Genomic DNA, 14,503 nt, shown 5'->3' on the forward strand with positions numbered 1-14,503 from the left:
CTATGCCTGGAATAGACTTCCTGAGCCCCTATGTCTTGCCCCATCCTTGACCATCTTTAAATCTAGATTGAAAGCCCACCTCTTTAACATTGCTTTTGACTCGTAACCACTTGTATCCACTCGCCTCCACCTACCCTCCTCTCCTCTTTCCTCTACACATTAATTGATTTGTTTGCTTTATTTTTTGTCTACTAGAATGTAAGCTCTTTGAGCAGGGACTGTCTTTCTTCTATGTTTGTGCAGCGCTGCGTACGCTTTGTAACGCTATAGAAATGCTAAATAGTAGTAAATAGTAGTAGTTTCTCCCTGTTACATACCAGCTAAAAAGGGTGGTAGTGTATACGTTTAGGAGCACTAGCTCCCGAATCCAAGGAGGAACGGGAAGCGGGTTGTTATTCATCTTTGTTTTCTGGAAAAAGAAGGTTCATTTTGGCCCATCCTGGATTTGCAGGAACAGAAATCAAGCCCTCTGAGTTCCAACATCCAGAAGGAGAAGCTGCGGTCAGTGACTTCAGCAGTACTCCAAAGAGTTGTTCACATATCAAGGCATACCTGCATATTCCAACTTGGGAACCACAACAGATGTTTAAGGTTAGTCATTCTGGGCCACCACTAACAGTTCCAAACGCTTCCCCCTTTTGGCTAACCTTGCTCCCAAGACCTTCATGGTTAAAGTGGTAGTGGCTGCAGCTCTACACAGAGAAGAAATTCCAGTCCAGCTCTATTGGATGGTTAGTTCATAACAGCAAAACCAAATGGACAGCTGCAAGTGACAGCTTGGGTGATCCAGATGTTGCAATCCCTAGGTTGGAACAATTTTGAGAAGAGCATATTGGGAGCCAAGTGTACACAATACACTGGGGCACGTTTCGACATTCAGAAATGAAAACATTTCCTGCTCAGAGGATGGCAAAGTTTCAGGCTCAAATTTGAGCTCTTGAAATTAAGGGTGTACCATATGCCTAGGACTACATGCAGGTTCTAGGGTCTATGGTGTGACAATTTATTACCATGGGCTTGGGCTCATAAGACCTCTAAAGTCATCACTTCTCAGACATTGGTCAACAGTGTCTGTTACAAGACATGCCTACCGTGGACTTCATTACCATTTCAGACTTGGTGTGGCTTCCATACACTCAGAATCATTTGAAGAGCATACAGTTGGAAGCCCCTGGCTGATTAGTGCTGACAGTCTAATTGGTTAGAGGAGCTCACTGTTGGGACCAAATGGTGCAAGGGTACTGTCAGTAACTAAAGTATCCTGATCAATCAACTGCTTGAATTCAGCCTTTGGTTCATAACAAGGCAATCAGGATATTTTTTCAGACATTGCCACAGCAGTGGTGTATCAATGGGCAGTGTGGAACAAGGAGTGCTGTGATAGCCAGGGAGGCCTCCCTGTTGCTGCACTGGGCTGAGATTCTTGAGTAGGTACTCCTTGAAACCAGGGGAATGTTGAGTTAAAGGAAACTTCTGCTCTATTCCAAAAACAGTGGGGGGGGGGGGGGGGGGCACTCTGATGAATTTATAGTAATGAGACAGAATACCAAGATTATACTGTTTTAGTCTTTAGAAGAAATACAGAGCTGCAAGGCTGCAGGGACTGGCCTCAGTTAGATCTTGTATGCGTTTCATCCACAGCCCCTCCTGGGCTGAGTTTTGCAGAGATTGGCATTTCATCCCAGCTTAGTGGTTCTCGCAGTACCAGATTGCCCCAGATGACTATGGTATGCAGACCTATTTGCCTCTAAGAGGGGGAGAGATTGAAACTTCTGCAGAAGAGCCTTCTTGTGCAGAGTCCAATGACAAATGATCAGTCTCACTTGCATCTTACAACTAGGCTCTTAAAGGGGAATGCCCAAGACAAAGGTTCAAGTTTAGTTTTATTTAATATATGGCACCAACAGTGTGTATCATCTGGACGGAGATTATGTGGACAGATTATGTAGACAACTCTCAAAGCTGAAGTAGCTTATCTCCTTAGTACATGCTAAAGAAGAATTTCCGTTTTAGCGTGCAAAGTGTGGGTTTTCTCTATTTCAGGCTATTGCCTGAATGTTGCTCCTGAAGGATTATCTGAAAAAGGACTTGGCCTTAGCTTCCCCCAAAAGTTTCAGGTGGTGGCATTAGTGTCTTATCAAAGGAGCCCATAGGGGTCTTCCTTAGGGTCTCACCCAAATGTAGACTTATCACACCCTTCAGGAGCATTTTACCAAGAATGCAGTGGTGTCCTGAGTAGAATTTCAAATAGTTTCCCCTGGTGGATATCTGTAGCGCCACAGCTCAGGTGGTATTGCATTTTTTCACCAAGCACTATAGGCTGAATGTTCATGCCATAGACAATGCTTCCTTCGGTGCCATGGTGTTTCTTCAGAGCACTCCTTAAGACAGGTGGGATGTTACATCTCATGTATTCTTGACTGGTTTGGTAGATGAAAAAGGGAAAATGTCTTATATGCCAATTTTCTTTCCAGTGCAATCAGACCAGTCTACATTTCCACTCTGGAAGATCTTTTTGTTCTGGTTGCAGTTTTAACTTCATTTCATGGTATGGAAGGGTATGGGAGTGTGTTTCCTTGTGGTAAATGACTCTGGCTCCCATCCTTTAGGAAGGGGATCTTTTCAACATTTCCTTTACAAAAATACCAAAAAGCAAGGCCCTCCTGAAAACATCTTGGAACCTCACCAGGACATCGGCTAGCTCTGCGCCTTTCAGCGACATTATAAGGGCGAGATGCATATTGCTGAAGGACTCACGCTAGAGAACTTAACTTGTACCTTCCTGAGAACTTGCCTAAATGTGAACCTGCCTGTTTCCAACTGGCTTTGTGACTGAGTGGCTATTCAATTTGTTGGTCCTCCTGAAAACATCTTGCAACCCCGCCGGGACATCAGCTAGCTCCACCCCTTGCGAAATCATAAGGATAAGCATATTGCTGTGGAGCTCATGCTGGAGGATGTGTGTGCTGTCACGCCAAAGGAGCTTGACTAAGAAGCTCCTTAAGGCAGAATTTGGGGGCTTGCTGGAGTTTTGAAGTATATAAATGTTTGAGTTAGAGTGTAGAATGAATGCTAATCAAGTTAGTATGGGATGCGAGATATCGGAGATTAGTGTCTAAGGCAGGTTGTAGGTGCTTATTTTCAGGTGTTACAACGGCATTGAAGAACATAAGTATGTTCAGAGGAATGAGTGAAGGCAGGAAGACAAAGAGGGACTCATTAATGCTTGTTAAAATTAAGGGTTGATTTCCGATATTCTTCAATTTAGAAAAATATGATAGGTTATGCTACTGAATCATAGCTGCTTAAATCAGATTTAGTGAGTGTTAAACAAATGCTGCCCACTGGATTGTTGGGACTGGACATGTAGAATGTATTCAAAGGGAGGGAGTCTGGTTATTTTATTTTTAATAGATGCAGTTTGAATTTAAGTACTTTGCTCATAGATTTTGCAGAACTTGGTTCCTTCATGTCGTGAGCTTATGCTTTGCTTAGTGTATTGTCCACCTGGAGTGTTAATGGCCAATTGATTTTACTCATGAATGTATTTTAGGTGATTTCAATTTGTCATTTGATCACTCTTAATTTGGTTAGTGGACTTTTTAGATGCTTTGTTAGCATGTTCTTTTAAACAGGTGATAAACATTGCTACTCATAAGGCTGGTCATGTGTTAGATTTAGTATATGACAGATTTTTTGTTTAAAAATTTATTATATTCTCCATTAGTGTCACAGGTTGGATGGATTAGAAAGTTGCTTGGGAAAGGCTGCTTGCACTATTAGATTGTAGTTCATTGACAGAGTTAAGAGTCTTATAATGTTTTGTTAAAACTCATTAGATGAGATTGTGCCTAAAAAACCAGTGAGCTAATTATTAACGAACTTGGAGAACTGTTCCAATACAGACTTTGAGGACAGAATTAAGACATGCAGAAAGAGCTTGGCATAAGTCTGCTAATGTTGATCATGAATCTTATATGTTGAAACTATTGGAATATAAGTTGGTGTGTGAAACAGAGACATTTTCAGGAAAGAATCAAGGTGGCAGTGAACAGGCCTAAGGAGCTTTCATACTGTCAATAGTACATGGACATGATAATTAAAACAGCTATATTGGTCCTGGAGCAAAAGAATATGGGGACTGGTTGATGGAGAGGATATATAATAATGAGATGGCAGTAGAACAGATACCTCCAGTTGATATTTTTGGAGAAGAGGAAGGGCAGGTTATATGGCAGGAATTTAGTGTGCTGTCAGAGTTGGGTGATTGAGTTAAAGACAACCTACTAAGGATTCCTGACCTCTGATCTGCTGCTGCAATTTGTTCTTTAACTGAATTTGTGGGGACTTTGGTTTGTGTTATAGTAAATCACTTCAAGAGGAGAAGCTTTCAGATGTTTCTGAACAATCTACTGTGAAACCATTGTTAAAGCAAGGTGCACAAGATGTTTCTTTGTCTAGTAGCCATCACCCAATTTTGATGTTGCCATCCTTAGCAAAGGTGATTGAGAAGGCAGTAAGTATATTATGCCAATTTCAGGAACATGCGGAGGTCACAAATTTATTGGCTAAGTTCCAATAGGGTTTCAGGAAGTTTCATAGTATAAGATTTGTCACATTAGATGTGGCTTCAGTCTTTGCTTCATACTGATGTACAATTGGGAAAGTTGAATGGGATAGAATTTAGAGGACAAGTATTGGCATGGTTTACTTCCTATTTGAAGGGGCGGAGTTTGCAAGTTTATATAAAAGGGATGGCTTCAAAAGTGTATTCAGTTAGTAGAGGTGTTCTGCAAGAATCTGCATTACCTGCATTGTTTAATCTGTATTAAATATCATCGGGTGAGGTGTTTTGGAAACTGGATGTATCATAGAATTTATGTAGATGACCAATTTATTTTCCATTGGATCAAAATATTAAGGATTGAATAGCAGATTGACTGCATGCTTGGATGAGGTTAATGTATGGATGGCAAAGAATAAGTGGACATTGAATCTTATGAAGACTGAAGTTACGTTAATAGGGCATTGCTCAGAGGGCATTGTCTAATGATACCGTTCCATCTGTTGTCCTGCTAACTTACTAGGCAAGTTAGGAGTTTAGGTGTTATTTTGGATGTTTGTCTGACAATGCAGGCACAGGTACAGCAAGTTGTTTCTTCATTTTAGCAGCTGAAACTTTTGAGTAAATTAAAGATAATGCTTTCTGCTTCTGATTTTTGAATAGTTCAAAGCATCTGAAGCACAGCTGGATTAAAACAACTCTCTGTACTTGGGTCCGCTTTCCTCCTATCTCCAGGTGTTGCAAGTTATTCAAAATGCTGAGGCAAGACCACTTGTTGGTATGCCAAACGTCAATGCATTTGACTCCTGTATTAAGGCATTACATTGGTTGCCTATTTTTTATAGAATACAATATAAAATAATGCTATTGGTCCACTAAAGGATTTATGGAGAACTATCGGTTTATATATGTAAAATTCTACAAACCTATAAGTCGTGTAGAGGCTTGCAATCTGAATTGGTGAAAGTTACTGATACCATCTCCTTCAGACTTCCATTATATGGCTCATTGTGCTCATACACGTTTTCACTAGATGAACCATCATTGTGGAATAAGCTGCCTGGCTCTCTTAGGCTTTGTTCTACTGCTGCTCAGTTTAAGAAAAATCTGAAAACTCATTTGTGGAAGCATATTCGGGTTGAAGAAATCATTGCAATTGCTAACTTTTTAGTTGCATTTGAGGTATGTTGTATATGTGTGTTATGATGATTGTTTTGCTGGCTGATTTTATATATGTTTTTATTGTAATCCACTTTGAAATTAAAGTGGAATAACTATGTAAAATAAAGTGGGTGCATGGTGCCTCTTCTAGGGCTGGCCTCCCAGATCTAAGTGTCTCAATCTGCTGGCTGAGGGGTGCAACCCATGTGGAGTAGCCGCCTAGTGGTTAGTGCAGCGGACTTTGATCCTGGGGAACTGGGTTCAATTCCCACTGCAGCTCCTTGTGACTCTGGGCAAGTCACTTAAACCTCCATTACCCCAGGTACAAGTACCTGTATATACTATGCAGATTGCTTTGAATGTAGTTGCAAAAAAAAAAAAAAAAAAAAAATCACAGAAAGGCAGTATATTAAGGATAAACTGAGAAACTTGGTCTTAACACCATAGTCTAGTCTACTGGTTCAACTGACTCCCTTTCAGGCTTTTGGCTTCAGTTTGTCTCTCTATGGCAAGGGTTCTCAACGCAGTCCTCGGGACACACTAGGCCAATCCGGTTTTCATGATATCCACAATGAATATGCATTAGATAAGTTTGCATTCACTGCCTCCATTGCATACAAAATTATCTCATGCATATTTGTTGTGGATATTATGAAAACCTGAGAACCCCTGCTCTAGCAAGTTTGTCAAATTTTTTTGGCCTGCTTTACTACTATTTTACATCTTACTTGCTTGTGTTTATGCTCTTACCTATTTTCCTGACTATGGTCTGTCTTCCATTTTTGGAAACATGTCCTTTTGGCTTTAACTGCATCACACCTTACCATTAAATTATTCTTGCAGTTTTCATTAGACTTATAAGTGATTTCCAAAATATTTTGCAAAGCTCATGCAAATTTCTGATCCTAGCAAATCACAAGTTTCAAGTTTCCGTATTTTACCAATCTTTCTTTAAAAAAAAAAATAAATAAAAGTACTTTTTAGTGGCCTCCTTCCAGTGATGAGGAATTTGATTATATTAAGACCAAAAGTAACAAGTAGCCCCCACCATTACCCCCTGAACCAGTTACTGTGCTCCAATAAGGGCAAGATATAAAGTAGATACCCTCTGTGGCACCAACTGCTCCAAAAAGCAGCCATATATGAACCTAGAAACTACCATCCCAGCATGTCCCAATGAGATACTGACTCAAAAGCAAGGATAACAAACCTAATACAAAAATATTGGTTTTCCTAATTTCACCATCTTCATCCTGTCCAGAAGGTAGTACACACATCACTATGCTCTTCCCTATTACACATGAAATTTCTATCCATAGAAGTGACACATTGCATTTTGTTTCCTACAAAAAAAACTTTGTTTATAATGCTATGCCACCCTTCATTGATTCATACTATCATTTTTTTTAAATAATTTGTACCCTGGCATGTCCATTGGTTATCCTCCTTTTTGTGTCTGATATGCCTGCTATATCTACATATTAATTTACTGCCATAGACTAACTCCAAACTTTATTTTTTTTTTAAACTTCTGGCATTTGCTTGTAGAATTTGTATTCAAAACCTGCCTATTTCAATGCATCTGGGCTGCTTCAGTCTTTATTACAATCTCTCAGGATATTCTAATTTCAGTGCTTTGCCAGTATCTTTTCAATATTGCTTACTCCAAACCACATTTTCCTAAGCGACCAATTTCCCCTAATATCTAGCTTAAAAAAAGCAGATAATGAACATCCCTCCTGCGCCTTCTCATGTTGTGGGTAGGGAGTTGCACAGGGACAGAAATCTTACTTGTCCCCGCTGGAATCTTACCCATCCCCTGCAAGAATTTAACCCATCCCCACAACAATTTAACCTGTCCCCAACTCAGTCCCACAAGAATTTAATGGTATATAAAAAAAATTCCAGTCGGCTCTCAATCTCTCTTTGGGTTCAAGCTGCAGCACTGCAGGCAAGGAAGGAACGGAAGTTGGAACTTGGAACAATCCGGTGCGCACATATAAGACTTGTCTCTGATTCACTGGCACTGTGTGCCAAGAGGTTGACACATGTACATGCCAGAAGGTCAGGAGACATCTGATGCTCGTGCCTGTGTCAGGACTGAGGTCTGCGCATCAGCCCAGGAGCAGAGAATTAATAGTAACATAGTGACGGCAGATAAAGACCTGAACGGTCCATCCAGTCTGCCCAGTTGTCACACTCATCAATTCATGATTAAACAAACAATAAACATGATATGTACTTGATTATGGTCTGTTTTGTTTTTCTGGGACATAGACCATAGAAGTCCACCCAGCCCTATCCTTATATTCCAACTGCTGGAGTTGCCGTCGAAGCCCACTCTAGCCTGTCTTCTCATTTGCAGGACACAGATCATAAAGTCTGTCCAGCACTGTCCTCATGTTCCAGCCATTAAAAGTTGCTTTCCAGCCCATTTTATTTATTCTTTATTTATTGCATTTGTATCCCACATTTTCCCACCTCTTTGCAGGCTCAATGTGGCTTACAATGTGTAGTTATTAGTAGATAGTAGATTAGGAGATAAGTTAGTAAACCAGATTGCCATATATGAGACAAAGACCATACAAATCTGCCTGGTATCGGCCCTAGTTCATCACAGCCTGAGTGGCCATCTAAGCGTCACTCGACATCCACACACAAGCAGCCATTTAAGTTTAGTTTTTTTTTATAACTTTCATTTTTGAATTAGAGATCCTCTGTGTTCATCCCATGCCTTTTTGAATTCTGTCACCATTTTTGTCTCTCTCACCTCCTTAATGGAGACTTTCCGCATCTGTGCTGTTAAAGCAAGGAGGAGGTGGAGACAGCACTCAAAGAACTAGTACTCTGTAAGTGAGAGGCTGGTGGTGCAGCAGAACTGCTTCCGTCCCCACGGAATCACCGCAAACCCCGTTCCTGTGCAGGTTTCTAGTTGTGGGTAATTGCTTTTATATTTTTAATTTCTTATATACTGTCTGCAAACTTGAAAAATATCAAAAAAAGTATACAGTAGGGTTCCCGGCTCTTCCCCAGCACTGCTTAGATTCCTACAGAGATGACGAAATCCACCATCTTTGCTGCAGGTTGCCAAATTACCAAATATCCTTACTCAACCACCCAGCTATCTACCTGCCTAATCAAATCAATGGCTGTCCTAACTCTTCCCTCCCAGAAACATGTCCCTGGAAATGTCTAGCAGTTGCTAGGCCAGGTCTAAGGATCACCTCCTGCCACACCAAGCTAATACTCTCTTGCCAGATGTGCCTTCTGCTCTAAGTACAGGGGCTGCCAGACAGGAGTAAACTTGAAATATGCAGAGCCCACACCAATATAGTCTGAGATAGTTAAGTTTTACCTTCAGCAATGCTTGGTCACAATATTTCCAACCACATTCTTCCAATTGCTTCTTTAGATTGCAGGCTTCCACTGCCACACTAGGATCTTGACTGGATGGTAGCAGGATCCCTTTCCAGCATCCAAGAATGTGCTCTTCCAGGGACTCTATCAGGAGCTACATAAACATAAATGAACATAAATGAACTTTCTATATTTGACTGTCTAACTCACTTTACACTTTACCCTATCTTTATGAATTTTACTGCAATACCACTTTGTATTTCTCAATTCCGGAAATGGTGATTGCCATTACGGCATAATGTAAACCACGTTGAGTCTGCAAGTAGGTGGGAAAATGTGGGATACAAAGGCAACAAATAAACAGGGATGAAGCCCACAGATGTTGATAATCATAACATCCTGTCCCTTCACTCTGCAGAATCTCACTCATTTATTTAGTGATATTACATACACACAGAACTGTGCAGATACACTTGAAAGAAGCCACACTCTTAAGATCTAAACTTTCTTCCCCACCCTAATTCTCAGAATGAGAACCCAAAAGGAAAAAGTTATGTCTTACCTGGATTAAAGGGGGGGGGGGGGACCCAAGTTATCACAACAGATGAGTCCAGAAATTGTGGGTTATGTTTGTCTACCAGCAGGTCGAGATAGAGAGCAATAAACTGAACTCTGCCATTTAGGACAGTCAGCAAGAAGTCATTCAGTATTCTTCGAAAAGCAAAAATAGCAGGATAAATCACAACAGCAGACTTATTTCCTTACAATAAACATGAAGACTCCCAATAAATAAGAACCTGAAGCAAACACTCAGATAGGGCAGGATTTCTGGACTCATCTGTTGAATCATCAGGTAAGACATAACCACTTTCCATTTCATCAACAACAGATGAGTCCATAAATTGTAGGTTGTAACAAAAGGAGTCCTTAAGTAATATACTACTCACACCAATTCCCAAAGATCCAAAAAAAAAAAAAAAAAATTAAATGACATAACTAATTACTGTCCAGTCGCATCTATACCACTCATAACCAAGATAATGGAAAGCTTAGTTACTAAACAACTCACCGACTATTTTAACACATTTTCAGTTCTACATGCATCCCAATCTGGATTCCGTGTCAATCATAGCACCGAAACAGTAGTTAACACTCCTAACTAAATTCAAACAATTAATAGCAGCTGGCAACAATGTCCTCCTTTTACAATTCGATATGTCTAGCGTGTTTGACATGGTGAACCATGATATTCTACTGAACATCCTATATAATAATTCTCACCTCCAACGTTCTGAGGCTGCCTGGAACTGTGGCTTCCTCGGAGGTGGTCTGCTTCATGGAGTAGATAAAACTGACGTCACCAGTCCCACGCACAGCAACCAACCGCGACCCAGCCAACAGCAACCCAGGTGGGGGGGGGGGGAGTAGGGAAACACGCGGAGTGTGTTCCCTACTCCTCCCCCTGCCTACGTCACCAGCCCGACGCCAACCGCGACCCAGCCAGCAGCAACTCAGGCAGGGGGAGGAGTAGGGAAACAAGCGGAGCATGTTTCCCTACTCCTCCGCCCCGTGCCTAGGAATCACTCGACACTGGCTGCCAACCTCCCGAACTACCCACAAACACTAACTGGCCTCAAAAAAACGCCGCCGCCCTCCCTCTCCAAGTCCGGATTGGGACTGTCGGAGAGGACGAAGAGGGAGGGCGGCGAGTGTCCAATGTGGAGGAGGCGGCTGAAGGCTCAGGGCGGGGGTCCACTGGTGACTGGGAAGAGGGGGGAGGGAAAGAGCAGCGGGTCCGAATATCCAGCGCAGCCGTCATCCCCGTTAAATAAAACAAAGCAAGTACACCTATGAGATGCTGCAGGACGTTTCATAGACAGGAATGGAAGTGAGCAAAGCAACTCTACGGTAAGCAAGGAAGCCCATTGGTTAATCTCTGTTTCCACTCCCCTATGCAGCCGTCATTTGTATACACTCAAAAACAAGCACATCTAGGAGCTGCTGCTTCACATTGTCGTTTTTAAATTGTTGTTCCATCTGAAACAAGTCTAAAGCTGTTTCAACTGGATAGAAACTGGGAGGGAGGGGGGACCCTGCAACTGGGAAAAAGGGAGGGAGGAAGGAAGGAAAGAAGGGAGGTAGGGGGGAACCCCCTGTAACTGGAAGGGAGGGGGGACCCCCTGCAACTGGGAGGGAGGGAGGAGAGGGAGGGGGGACCACGACCCTGGAACTGGGAGGGAGGGGGGACCCTGGCACATACTCATTCTCACACACACTCGCACCCAGTCTCACTCTCTCTCCGTCACACACACACTCTCAAACATACACACTCTGAGGAAAACCTTGCTAGCGCCCATTTTCCTTTAAAACAGAAACAGGCCTTTCTTACTAGTTCTAGAATATTTCGGCATCGGAGGAAATGTATTGAATTGGTTTTGAAGCTTCCTAACAACACAAACATACCAAGTAGTATCAAAGTCGATTATATCTTCACCATGGAAACCCGAATGTGGAGTGCCTCAGAGATCGCCGTTTTCACCGATTCTTTTTAACTTAATGATGTTACCATTAGCCAAGTCACTAGCCAACCAATCCCTAAACCCATATATCTATGCTGATGATGTCATGATTTATATTCCGTTCAAAAATGACCTATCAGAAATACTAGATAAAATCTACAACAGCTTCCAAATAATGAACTCATGGGCAGATGCATTCCAACTGAAACTTAATGCAGGAAAACCTCAATGCCTTATCCTCTCATCGCAGTATAATAAAACTAAATTATACCAACATAAAAACACCAAACCATACCCTTCCAGTTACGGACACATTGAAACTCTTGGGAGTCACTATAGACAGAAATCTCACTCTAGACAACCATGTGAATAATGTAACAAAGAAGATGTTCCATGCAATGTGGAAACTTAAAAGAGTAAAGCCTTTTTTTCCAAGAGAGGTTTTCTGCAATTTGGTGCAATCATTAGTACTAAGTCATCTAGACTATTATAATTCCATCTATGCTGGTTGCAAAGCACAAATCATTTACTCTAGACAGCCCAAAACACTGCTGCTAGACTCATATTCGGAAAAGCAAAATATGAAAGTGCCCAACCCCCTCAGAGAAAGATTACACTGGCTTCCACTAAAAGAACGCATTGTATTCCAGATCTGCACTCTGGCTCATAAAATCTTACATGGAGATGTCCCGTCATATATGTCTGACCTCCTAGACCTTCCAGCAAGAAATACAAAAAGCTCATCATGAACTTTCTTAAACCTCCATTATCCCAACTGCAGAGGACTTAAGTACAAATCGATATATGCATCCAGCTTTTCTTACATCTGCATGCAATTGTGGAACGCACTACCGAATACCATAAAGAGAACACACGACCTGTTAACCTTCCAGAAAAGACAAATCTATTCAAAGATACTTATAACAAAAATCCTTCACAAAATACTTGATATCTAAAATGCATTAGAACAATCAAAATGTTTTCATCAATCTGGTTACTTTATTTCACATCATTGTTATTGAATGTTTTATCTTGTTCCATTCTTATGCACCCGTTACGAATTATTCATTCTATCCCTCCTATTCATTCGTTACTTAATTTTTGCATCTAATTTTTGTGATATTTTCATTTATTGTCATTGTAGTACCTATCGGTATTATTACTCCATTAATGGTGATCACCATTGCGGCATAATGTAAGCCACACTGAGCCTGCAAATAGGTGGGAAAATGTGTGATACTAATGCAGCAAATAAATAAAGGTGGAAACTGCAGTGGCGGCAAAGAATCTGATTTGACAGAGATCTAGGCAATAATGCTTCAAAAATGTAAAGATGACCAAGTGGCTGATCTGCAGATCTATTCTAGGGAAAATGCATGCAGCTCCACCCAAGATATATAGAGCTCTGTGGAATATGCTTTCGGGATACCAGAGGCTGCTTACTCGTAAGAACATAAGAAATAGCTTCCTTAAGCCCAATAACAATAGTAGCCTTAGAAGCTAAAGCACCCTTATTAGGTCCTGCAAGTAAGACAAAAAGATGGTTGGCCTACAAAACTCTTTGGAAACTTGAATATCCTGTATGAGAACTTGGACACCCAGGAAACAAAAGGAATCAATTTCTTGTTTTTTTTTTTTTTTAACATTAAATTTAAATTTTATTGAATATATGAAAGTTATACAAACACTTTATGCTCAATACAACTAAACTTGTTGAATCAAACAAATTTTTGGTAATATAGCCAAAAGTATTCACCCACATCTTATTCAACAAGTATCTCCTGCCCTCCCCCCCCCCCACCCCCTTTTAGTTTCCCTCTTAGGAATTTTGAATTAGAGCTGCAAAATGTGTCCACAGGTCAGAAGTCGGATCATAGAGTCCCAATCTTGTATCTGTAAGTCTTTTCAACTCTCTGATCAGGGAAAGTTTCAATATCCACTCAAGTTCAGTCAGACCCTCAGACCATTTCCAATGGTTAGCAATGACCATTTTGGCTGCAGCCAGACACATTCTTTTAAGGTGTCTCTGCCACTTCAGGTCCCTTCTGTTACCCAAACCTAATAAACACCACTTTGGATCACAAGAGAAAGCTTTGCCTATGTGTGTAGCGATCCTGGCAATAACTATCTCCCAAAAGGCCCGACTCCGGTCACAAGACCACCATATGTGTAGAAAAGTTCCCCTTTCCATGCCACAACGCCAACAAACATTGGAGGATGTAGGGAACATTGCTTGTATTCATACAGGGGTGTAGTACCATGTGTTTCCCTTCACAAGTACACATAATGAGGCCTTTTTAACTTTTCTACATATAGCTTTCCACCTCAAGATCTTGTTCCCATTGTTTCATATATGTAAATTTCTGAAATTTAGCCCCCCTAATAAATTTGTACAGAATAGAGATTGTACCCTTTATTTTCCCCATAGAGGCACAAATATTTTCAAAGTGTTCATAATCATCTAGGTCCTCTCTCAGCCATCCTCTCTGGAACATACAGTGCTTAACCTGTAAGTAAAAGAAGATCTCAGATTCAGGAATAGCATACTTCCTTTGTAATTCTTCAAAGGATCTTAATTCACCTACATCTAAGAAGTCCCGAAAGCAGATGAGACCCTGGAGGGCCCATCTTTTAAATACAGGATGTCCAAAACCTACTGTGAAACTAGGGTCAGAGTTAACGTGCATATGAGGAAGATTCTCTCACCCTCCCAAATCTGTTGCGAAGAGAGCACCACAATCCCAGAAGATGCCGCGCAAACGGGTTATTTGAGAGCTGACCATAGGCTCTGGAGGATAAGGAGGCCCACAAAACCGCCCCCAGATCATAGTCCTCTATGTATTCCTGATCCAGGTTTGCCACCACCGTGCGCAGCTCCACGCCAAGATCAGCTTCAATTGGG

General features: G+C 41.3%; 1 protein-coding gene across 2 annotated transcripts in view; it reads right to left on the reverse strand.

The window, feature by feature from the left end:
- ESPL1 (extra spindle pole bodies like 1, separase) overlaps positions 1–14,503 on the reverse strand; it is a 548,935-nt gene that overhangs the window by 175,405 nt on the left and 359,027 nt on the right. For both annotated transcript variants that reach the window (XM_030198173.1, XM_030198172.1), the window contains exon 25: positions 9,081–9,236. In XM_030198173.1, the coding sequence (XP_030054033.1) occupies positions 9,081–9,236 (156 nt within the window). The remainder of the gene's footprint in view (positions 1–9,080; positions 9,237–14,503) is intronic.

The sequence above is a fragment of the Microcaecilia unicolor genome, chromosome 3, assembly GCF_901765095.1.
Source record: "Microcaecilia unicolor chromosome 3, aMicUni1.1, whole genome shotgun sequence".
NCBI classification, from domain to species: domain Eukaryota; kingdom Metazoa; phylum Chordata; class Amphibia; order Gymnophiona; family Siphonopidae; genus Microcaecilia; species Microcaecilia unicolor.